General features: G+C 40.8%; 1 protein-coding gene across 3 annotated transcripts in view; it reads left to right on the top strand.

Moving 5' to 3' along the window:
• Positions 1-959: 959 nt before the first annotated feature.
• The window catches only part of cacna2d2a (calcium channel, voltage-dependent, alpha 2/delta subunit 2a), a 157496-nt gene continuing 148502 nt past the window's right edge, over positions 960-9953 (top strand). For 2 of the 3 annotated variants that reach the window (XM_086087194.1, XM_086087193.1), the window contains exons 1-2: positions 960-1481; positions 7739-7820. In XM_086087194.1, the coding sequence (XP_085943320.1) occupies positions 1357-1481; positions 7739-7820 (207 nt within the window). In that variant the 5' untranslated portion in view covers positions 960-1356. The remainder of the gene's footprint in view (positions 1482-7738; positions 7821-9953) is intronic. The other variant, XM_086087195.1, reaches the window with a different exon arrangement.

Below are 9953 nucleotides of genomic sequence, written 5' to 3'. Positions count from 1 at the left end.
TCAGTAGCCCTATGAAGGCTGTTGATTGATTTTTATCTTTGAACATACACCACTTTGTTCCAATAACATGGCTAATCTAAAGATAATACTGTTTTTCTATGTTGAAAATAAACATTTCCCCACTAACAAAAAATGTACATTTAAAAAAACACACAACCTTTTTATTCCTGAAAATTTTACGACTGACCTAGAAAATAAGCATTTTATTTTGACAACAATACTACTTCTTTCTTGTAAAATTACTTTCCCCCCTCTAAAAAACAACTTTGTTCTTACATTAATATAGATGATTTTTAATGAAAATATTTTACTGTTCTTTTCGAAAATGTGTATAGGATTGTGTTAAATTTTTGACTTTACTATTTTAAAATTCAAAGTTCAAATGTGCGACTTATGTGACTGCATAACACTATGCAACTTTCTACTTCGATTATGTACGTTTTCCTCAAATATCTTAATTATATGTGCCGATGTATTGACCATTTGCACCGACGTCACGTGATCACGTGACTGCCCTATGATGGACGGCGGAAGTAAATGATTGTTTAATGGAAGTGGACGTGACCCTTAGTGACTTAGCGACTATTTATTTTACAAATTAAAAGTTATTATTGCCCATATAGCCATGGAATCTACTACTTCACACAACGACTCCAACTACCGCACAGCAAGATATAACCATTTTATAGGATAATCGATTAGATAAAGGACTTAGATAAAGGAATACAGGCAAGTGGCTCTTTTACCGTCCAGCGTCCCGGAGAGGGCGTTCCCGTGAGGGCTGTGACGTCACGTGCAAAAGGTCAATATACACACACACATGTATGTAGGCCCATATATGGTGTACACACGGCGCAAACGACATCGGCGGAGGTCTTAATTTGAATCGTCCCACCGGATGCAGTTGACATGCTATAACGCGGGTTTGACTCATTCGTCGGTTCCTTCGGAGCCAGCGGTGGAGGAGAGAGAGAGAGAGAGAGAGAGAGAGGTAGAGCCAGGGAGCAAATGTGCACGGCGGCGGCGGCGAGGGAGGGAGGACAGCGCAAATAGGTGCACATCATCATCATCATCATCATCGGCGGCGGCGGAGCATCTTCCTCTTCCTCATCTCCACCGCCAAGGAGTGACATTCTCTCCCCCGGATAGCGGCGGAAGAGTCCTCAAGCCCTCCGCTCGTCCATCCACCAGCTCCCGGTGCGCACTTTCTTTCCACCCCCCCTCCCCTCCGCCTCTCCCCGGACTGGGTTTATTCTTAGCTCGGCTGCAGGAGACTGTTGTCCCCCTCGACCCCCTTCCGTCGTCTTGCGTCCTCCCGGCCCGTGGTCTTATTTATCCCACTTTGTTGAATATTTCATGGAGAAAATGGCGATCGGAGCTCCGTCGTACGGCGCGCTGTGCCTCCTGTGCATCCAAACTGTACTTCTGTTGTGTGTGTCCACGCCGACCGCCGGGACGCACCACTTCCCGCAGCACCACACGTAAGTAGCAGTCTCTAAATTTTTTTTGGGGGGGCGAAGAAGGGAAAGTAGGACAGGTGACCCGAGAAAGCACGCCTCGCTCATGTGCTCCAACACGCAACTTCCGTCTGTGAGGCTGCATAATATATTATATTATATTATATTAAATTATTATATTATATTATATTATATTATATTATATTATATTATATTATATTATATTATATTGTCAGCCCCTTCTACAAACGCCTCTCGTGTTTGTTATTGTGGCTTGGAAATGTTGACGGAAAAAACAAACACCCATTTGGATTCAATGAGATGACAGCAAAGGGACGTGGATGGATGTCTATAAAGTCAGCCCAGTATGCACCCACGCAGAGCAGATGGCGAGCCCAGTTGCATCAAGAAACTTCAAATTGCGCAACATCGTCTCGTACTTTACTAGGATTCAGCTCAATTCATCACCACAACTTCCTTTAACAAGAAACTCCTCACAACTTTTTAAAAACAAAACTATACTGTATGCAAATCATGTAAAAAAAATCCATCCATCCATTTTCTGTACCGCTTGTCCTCACAAGGGTCGCGGCGCATGTAAAAAAAATATTTAAAATATACTGCACATATGACTAAAAGGCAAGTACAGTGATAGAGTGGTTAGCCCATCTGCCCCACCATCCTGAGATTCTGCGTTCGATCCTCGACTCGACGAAATCGACCCATTCTTGCTTCAGTGTCACACTGAGGCTGCCTTGCTTGTCTGCCTCACAGTCGAGTCCTCTCCGTGCTCGCGGGGTTTTCACTGGCTCCCTCCAACACCCCAAAACATACGTTAGGTTCTTTCAAGACTTTAAAATGTCCATAGGAGAGCGAGGCTGAGCGCCCTGTGATTGGCTGGCGACCAGTCTGGGGTGTACCCAGCCTCTTCACCATAGTCAGGTGGGAGGCTTCAACTCACCTGAGACCCTATGAGAACAAGCACTGTGGATGAATGGATAATTAAAAGATATTATTTGTATGCGTGCAATCGAAGCGCCCCCTGACACCCACTGCTCCACATACCTTATGCCCCCCCCCCCCCCCCCCGCCCCCCGCCTGCCCATAATGAAGCCTGCCCTGCATCCTCTGGGGCTTTGTTATTGAGATGATCAAGGTGACTTTGAAGGCGGCGTCACTTACCATTCACCGGCGATTAACTCCAAACTGCCTTTAACGGCACCGCTTATTTGACCGCGTGTAATGAAAAAGCCCCGACGGGGCGAGTGAATTATTCCAGCGTTTCGGTTAGTTTGCGATGATTCACCTTAATCAAGTTTTTGTTTGTGTTTGTTCAAGAGCATCGGGTGGTTGTATGTTTTTTCGAGACGTGGCTACGTGCAGGGATTGAAACCTTGAGGTTTATTCAGCAAACTAAATATGCTGTTTGGTTATGATCCACCGAGAGTCAGCCTCCATGATATTTGCCATAGGTTTGAATTATGCTACAGTTCCAAGTGCCCAATTCCAATTTAATGCCCCAAACCCATTTTTTTTGTTTTGTTTTGACTGTCTATTTCATTGTATATATCAAGTGATACATATCCCCATTTGGCTGTCTACTTTGCACAGACACTTAAATTGCACATAAATATCTCCACGAGCGACATCACAGAAGTAAACAATATTAAACGTTACATAGTGTTTATATATATATATATATATATATTAATTGACACTACATGGATGAGTTAACAAACCTGGCAAATTTGAATGATAAAAAAAAAAAAATCACCACGTTATAAAATGAGTCTTCAAAATTATAAAAACTCAAGCTTTTATCTCCGCTCTCAAATGCTGTGGGCGTGTCCACTAAATGCACTGTAACCACGCCCCGCTCAGCTGTTAATTGCCAATCAACAATCAGTTACATTTGTTGGTGGGGACATCACGTGACATTTTTCTCTGTTGTGTGTCCAAAAAAAAAAAAAAAAAAATTCACTTTAAAGTGAAAGTAATTTTCTATCCACAATTGTAAACACACAATAAAATTGAATGAATAAATAAATAAAAGAATAATAATAATGATGATGATAATAATAATAGGTGTGCACCGATCGATCGGCCTGCCGATTTATCAGCCCCGATTTCCTTAATTTTGGAAGATCGGTGATCGGCCGATCCCTTAAGAATAAACTGATATATTTCTAATGTTTTCCAATAGAAACACTGAAGGTATATGTTGCTTGTAATGAAAAAAATCGATATCGGCAAAAATCGGGATCGGCAGGTCAGGCTTTTTAAAAGATCGGGGACCGGTGATCGGCCAGAAAATTGTGATCGGTGCACCCCTAGATAATAATTTTGGGGCTAAAATGAAGTAAGACTTTTCATTCTCTTAAGCCTGATTGATAATGGATAGTGATGCTAAAATTAATTATATTATTTAAGCTAAAATGGTGGATGAGTTTGCCAAAGGAAAAGAAAAACATACAAATGACTCCTTTGCGATGATGATGTTGCGCATGGTGATGGTTTGAAATCCAAATTTTGTGAGTTTGAAACATTATTTGGGGGGTTGAACTCCTTATCGTTGGACTTTGTAATGTATTTACTCTTCCTTCCATCCGACTTCCTCGTCAATTAAAAAGAAGAAATGAGTGTGCCTGTTGTGTATGGGTGAAGCCGATGTGTAATGGCGCCGTCTCCGCCTCCAGACCAACATCTCCCGTTTAAAGAAACATCAGTGGCAAATTTATGCATAGTATTGATTTGTGCTAGATTCATTCATTTAAATAAAATGGATTTTGGATGACTGCTAGTCAAATATAGTCATAAATTATTACTGTATATGTTATCAGAGATGAGTGTCTTTTCCGCAATTGTTTTATTTTCCCAGTTATATTAATACGGTGGAACCTCCAAAGTCGAAAACCTCCCAAGTCGTACAGTCGTAGTTCAACAAACAACCTCAAATGTCAAACAATCCATTGAGTTCCAAGTGTTATTTGTAAGACGGCAAATAAAAGGAGACCTCACGAGGATTAGAAGTAATTAGTTACTTTTCAATAAATTGGCATTTACAAGCAGAAATGTTTTTCCCATACTAACATAAATGTTGGCCAATATTTTCGCAATACTTTGAAATGCCACAGGGTGGCAGTATTACTCTGCCGTCTCCTTCCTGTTGCCTCTTCATCATGCATCTGTCAGGCGTCTTAGAATGACAACTTGTACTTTATTGTACTTGTTTTTATTTGTCTTTCTTGGCAATTAACAATGTAAGAAAGTTACTTTGCAAAAATAAACATCACCTGTATGTAAATAAGGATTTTGTCAACAAATACATTATTTCCTATGGGAAAATGAGCAATCGTTGCTTGTTCCAGTGACAACAAATGTGACCTCTGGCAGGTTTCTTTAATCTCAGCCTTTGTTCACTTCAGTACATCTGTCGTCTTTTTTTTTTTTTTGTCTCTGGTGGAAATCTGACATTCAAAACTGACAGAAGTCCACACTTATCACAATAAGAAAATAACTTAATTGTTATTCACACGCTATCTGTTAGGAATAAGATAGCATAGTCCTGTGAATTTTCAAAGCAGGAAGCTTTTTATTGAAATTGATGGTAATAAACAGGAATAAAACAGAAATGTAAACAAATTGAAGGTTGGCTTTGAATAGGGCATTTAAATTTAGGAAGATTGTAAAAAGGCCAATTTCACGCAAGTAGAGTGGCACCTTAACCCTCAGTTCACCTTTACTTGGAAAGGTTGACTACAAAGTTTATTCATCTGATAGCGGGAGCAAGCATCACAGTTTTCCCCCCATTCGTCTTCACATCTTTCAGCAAGTGTCCAGACTGCCTGCTGCTTTTAAATCATCACCACGAGCGTCTTGATCCATTAAGTAATTTGTTACTTGCTGCGAGATGCACACTGGCGATCACCGTCCCTTTGATCTACTAATTCCAAATTTGGCTGCCGTCTGATGGAGATCAGCTCCCCGTTCCCCGCTCGGGGTGCATTTCTATCCGACCCAAGCAGTTTTACTGCAGAGTTGCTGATGGCAGCCCGTCCTGCCGTTGCTGGCCAGATATGGGCGGCTGGGGAGGGTTGGTGGTGCTGATGACAAGCCCATGCATTAGCAGATAAGAAGTTCAAGGGACCGGTGGTGGGGCACCAACCACTTAGGTAGGCTACATGCCAGGAAGTACTCCGGCTTACTAGCTGATGTGAGGTTTTCCTCCCAACGCATTAAGTGTTTGTTGCGCATCCCCTGAGGACTTCAGGTTGACGCAACAGCTCCAGAAAAGAAAAAAAACAACTTTCTTTTAAACCTCGAGAAAATCTTGCTGTCACAGAGAGATAATCAGGGCTGAAACTATTGCGTATTCTACAGATTATTCATCAGTTGGTTGCATCATCGGGAAAAACAAAATCGCTATAAAGCCAAATGTACCTTTTTGAGCCCTCCATTTAATGAGTATAATATTTTTTTCCTTATTAAAATCCTGGCGTATATGATCTGACACATACATTGCACGGATAATCCATTAGAGGGCAGTATCACCCAGCCGATGGCTTTTCCAATGACCTCGCAAGATCGCCCCAAATGAGAAAGGAGAGACACCTATACTTATTAACTCATTCACTGCCATAGATTGATGAAAAAAAAAGATTATTAAAAATGAGGGGTGACAGGCGATTAAAAAATGTCCTCGCATGACTTCACTAGTTAACTCACGATTAATCACAAATTTTAGGTCTGTTCTAAATATACAATAAAAAAATTATAGGTTTTCATACTCTTGTTAACAAAAGTGCAAAAAAAATGTTGAACTTATAGAAAGAGTTCAAATGAATTCTTGACGTTTATAGTCGTCAATGGCAGTGAGAGAAAAATATATATATAAAAAATTTGGGGCGTCAGGCGTAATTAATCGCATTACTTCACTAGTTAACTCACGATTAATCACACATTTTATGTTTGAAATTTACATTTTAAAAAATCTTGGTTTTCATACTCTTGTTAACAAGTGTGGAAAAAAACCCTAATATAAATAGTTCAAATGAATTTTTGGCAGTAAATGAGTTAATAGTGGGAAATGTTCTTTCTGATTTTTGAAAATACTAATATATTAAGTATGTCTGTTTATTATTCTATTTTTGACAGTTATAAATGTACGAATTTAAAGCATAGTGACCGGATGTATCAAATATGACACAAATCAAAAGTAATATGAGAAAGTTGATAAAAAAAAAAGTTTGTTTGTTCAAAAGGACCAATACTTACTCTCTAAAGAATCAGAATTTTCTCTCATATATTTCATGGTTCAGGCTTTTTAGGGTTAAACACAGTGGCATGTGAGGTATAGGTATTATTTTGTCCACTTGGGGTCACCATCCTCATGTTCTACTGTAATATCCGTGACTTTAGGCAGGCCTCGCCTGGTGAGTGACGTGGGTGTCAGCGAATGGAATTTGAAAATATCTTCGAATTAGGGATGGGCATATTCAATTAGCTAACATCAATATTTTACCTTGTGTTAGCGTTCGTAGACGTGCACTTAATCTTAAGTGTGAAATGATCCCAAACTTTGGACATTCTGTCTTTTAGACACTCGTTCCTCCTTTCTCACTGACAGTGAAGCTTTGAAGCAAAGATTTTGCTTTGAGCATTTTTTAATAATTGAATTTGAATTATTCAAGCTCAGTCAAAAAATAAATGTAACTTGTAAGTTAAGGTACCACTGAATTTAGTTACAACTTTGAGCTCATAACATTGAGGCAACTTGAAAAAATATTTTAGCTCCAATTTTTTTGAATTCATCGCGTTCAATATTTTGTCCTTCAGTGCAGTCTTGCCCTGGATAGAGAAATAAATCAGAAGTATGAGGCATTAATGTCTGCCTCTCAATCCTGAAGTTCTGGATTTGAATCTTGGTTCTGGCCTTCCTATGTGCTATCCTCATTTTGTCTTCAGGTTTACTTGAATTTTCTCTGGGTAAAAATTCCATAAATGCAAAGGCTGTCGCTCACCCCTTGACCTTAATGAGAACAAGCCGTGTGTCAGAGGATGGCTGGATTTTCACATTCAACCACCCTAAACTGCTTCCAGGCCGAAAGGAACATCATCGCCGTGTTCTGGATCTGCCAGCAACGCAGACGCCGGTGCAGGAGACGCACCCTGGCTCGAACATTGCCACCCTTGCTCGCCTACAGCGAGAAAAGCAACAAATGATGCGCTCAGGTGCTAATGTGAGTTGATTCGCATTGAAAATGTGCCGTCTTCTTTTCCAGAATGAATCACTGGGCTGCACGCATCGAGAAGGAGCTGGAAAAAGTTCTCCAGCACGTCACCGGGATTCAGCAAATGAGATCGGTGAGTTGACGTCACGTTTGCAAACACTCTGCATTATTAAAGCTGACTGACTGTGCGAGTGTGTGAAGTGTTATTTCCGGGAGTATGGCTGCCGCCTTGCATGAGGCTGTATGTGTGGCAGATGGCGAGCTGGGATTGTCGCTATTTCGGCATGTTTTCGCCGTGCTTGCCGGGTTTTGAAATGCGCCCAGAACTAAATGCTTGATTACAGCCACGATTGGTGACTGTGCTGTGGCGTTTGGAACATGAGCTGGTAGTCTTTAGCGAGTACTATTTGTGACTAGCAAGTCTGCCGCACCTCTTGGCGTAAACGTAAATCTGCGCATGAGCTGGGCGAGCAAAATTTTGGTATTTTCAGTTGGAAACGTGCATTTTAGTCCGTTGTGGGCGTGAACACAGTTGACTTGATTCAAAGCCAATGGAAGCTGCTTCTCTCATTTCCTTTTAAAATTGTAGGCAAGAGGCACGCAGTCCTTGACATGAAGAAAGTGGTGTATTTAAGGCTAGGCTAGTTTTAGTATTTCCGCAGTTAGAAACATGTGTTTTTGGGTGTGAACATAGCTGACTTAATTCATAGCCAATGGTAGCAGCTCCTCTCATCCCCAAAATTGTGTGCCAGTCTTTGACATGGCGGAAGGAGAAAGTGTTTTACTGGAGTCCACGATACGTTCCGACATCAAATTTTGTATTGTATTTTTCTCAGGCTTGTGATTGGCCAAAATGAAAACCCAGTTGCGTGTGGATGTCTGTTTAAAAAAAAAACATGAGCATAAATGTGGACCCAATTTTGGCTTAGTCCAAAACTATTTGCTCTATTGGGAGCTCTTCTTGTTCCGAAGCTACAAGAAAATATATCTCGGTATGATGCATTGCAGATGTCAATGTCCACCACTGCAAGCTACCACCAGAAACAAATAAACATACTGCCAAATGAATACCTCTTTGACAGTGAAAATGTATCTTTGTAAACACAGCCACCCATCTTGCATTAGATCTAACTCCATGTGCGCTTTTGCACCTAACGAGACGTCCGATGTGCTTTGTTAGAACTGCAGGAAGGGGTGCAAGTTTGGAATGGGAGCGTGTGAGGATAGACGAGGAGCGTGGGCGACTGTTGGGGAGTGTAGGAGTGAAGGTTTTTGAGAGCCTGTGGAGTACCCATGACGAATAGCTTTGACAATTAACGTGGATGTTCAGGCATTTTTTTGTGTGTGTTATACATGTTGTTTATTTTGATGATGTTTGCGTACAAGTCGAAAAGATGGATGGAATGATAGGGGAGATTCTTGTGAGTGGCCGCGTTTAAACGGGGAGCACGTGGATGCTGTTTATAGTCTTGATCCTCCACATTATCCTGCCTTTGCGTTTGATGTGCTCCAGCGTGTGCGATGACGAGAGGCAGCATCGGACGCCGCCATTGTTTCCACATCCCCGGGCTTACTCCAAGCAGTTTTAATAGACACACGTGTGTGGAGCGCCCACACCCACGCACGCACATCTTATAATATGCAGCACCGTACCCTATTTACGCAGCCATATTATCTGTGAAGAATGCCCTGTTTGTTGTCCATTTGTCATTATGCCCTGGCAGCACGTTTTCTGATGCTTATGGATCATGATAACTGTATGGATCTGTATGGAGCTTTACTCAGTCATTATCTCTTAAGATAAGCACACTTTATTTTAACCTAATCAGATGACATTTGACAGGTATAATCATATGAACGTGAGCTTTATTTCTAATCACATGCTCGTGTCATTATCTTTGACTGCCAAACGTTATCCAGAAAAACAACCCCCGACAATGTTAGCCGATTTAGAGTATTTTAACTCATCTTTCAAGGCAAACAGAATATTGTGTCTTTTGTCTACATATACATGGTGGGTACCAAATGGAAAATCGCATTCCATTCTTTCATTAGAAAAAAAATATATGTTTCTACCTTATTCCGTTCTTTAGTAATTACCATTAGGTAATTTGAGTGACATTGAGAGAAAATTGAAAAGATAAGTAGAAAATTAGCTTTTTGTGAAAATATACATTATCTGCACAACTGTAAATTTGATTTAATGTGACAAAGGCTTTGATCATTCACGTCATCCTTGAAAACATTATATTTCATCAGATTCGTC

The sequence above is a fragment of the Leptonotus elevatus genome, chromosome 10 (assembly GCF_054856555.1).
Source record: "Leptonotus elevatus isolate MCC_2025b chromosome 10, RoL_Lele_1.0, whole genome shotgun sequence".
Taxonomy (NCBI): domain Eukaryota; kingdom Metazoa; phylum Chordata; class Actinopteri; order Syngnathiformes; family Syngnathidae; genus Leptonotus; species Leptonotus elevatus.
This window is presented reverse-complemented; position numbering and strand designations above follow the sequence as displayed.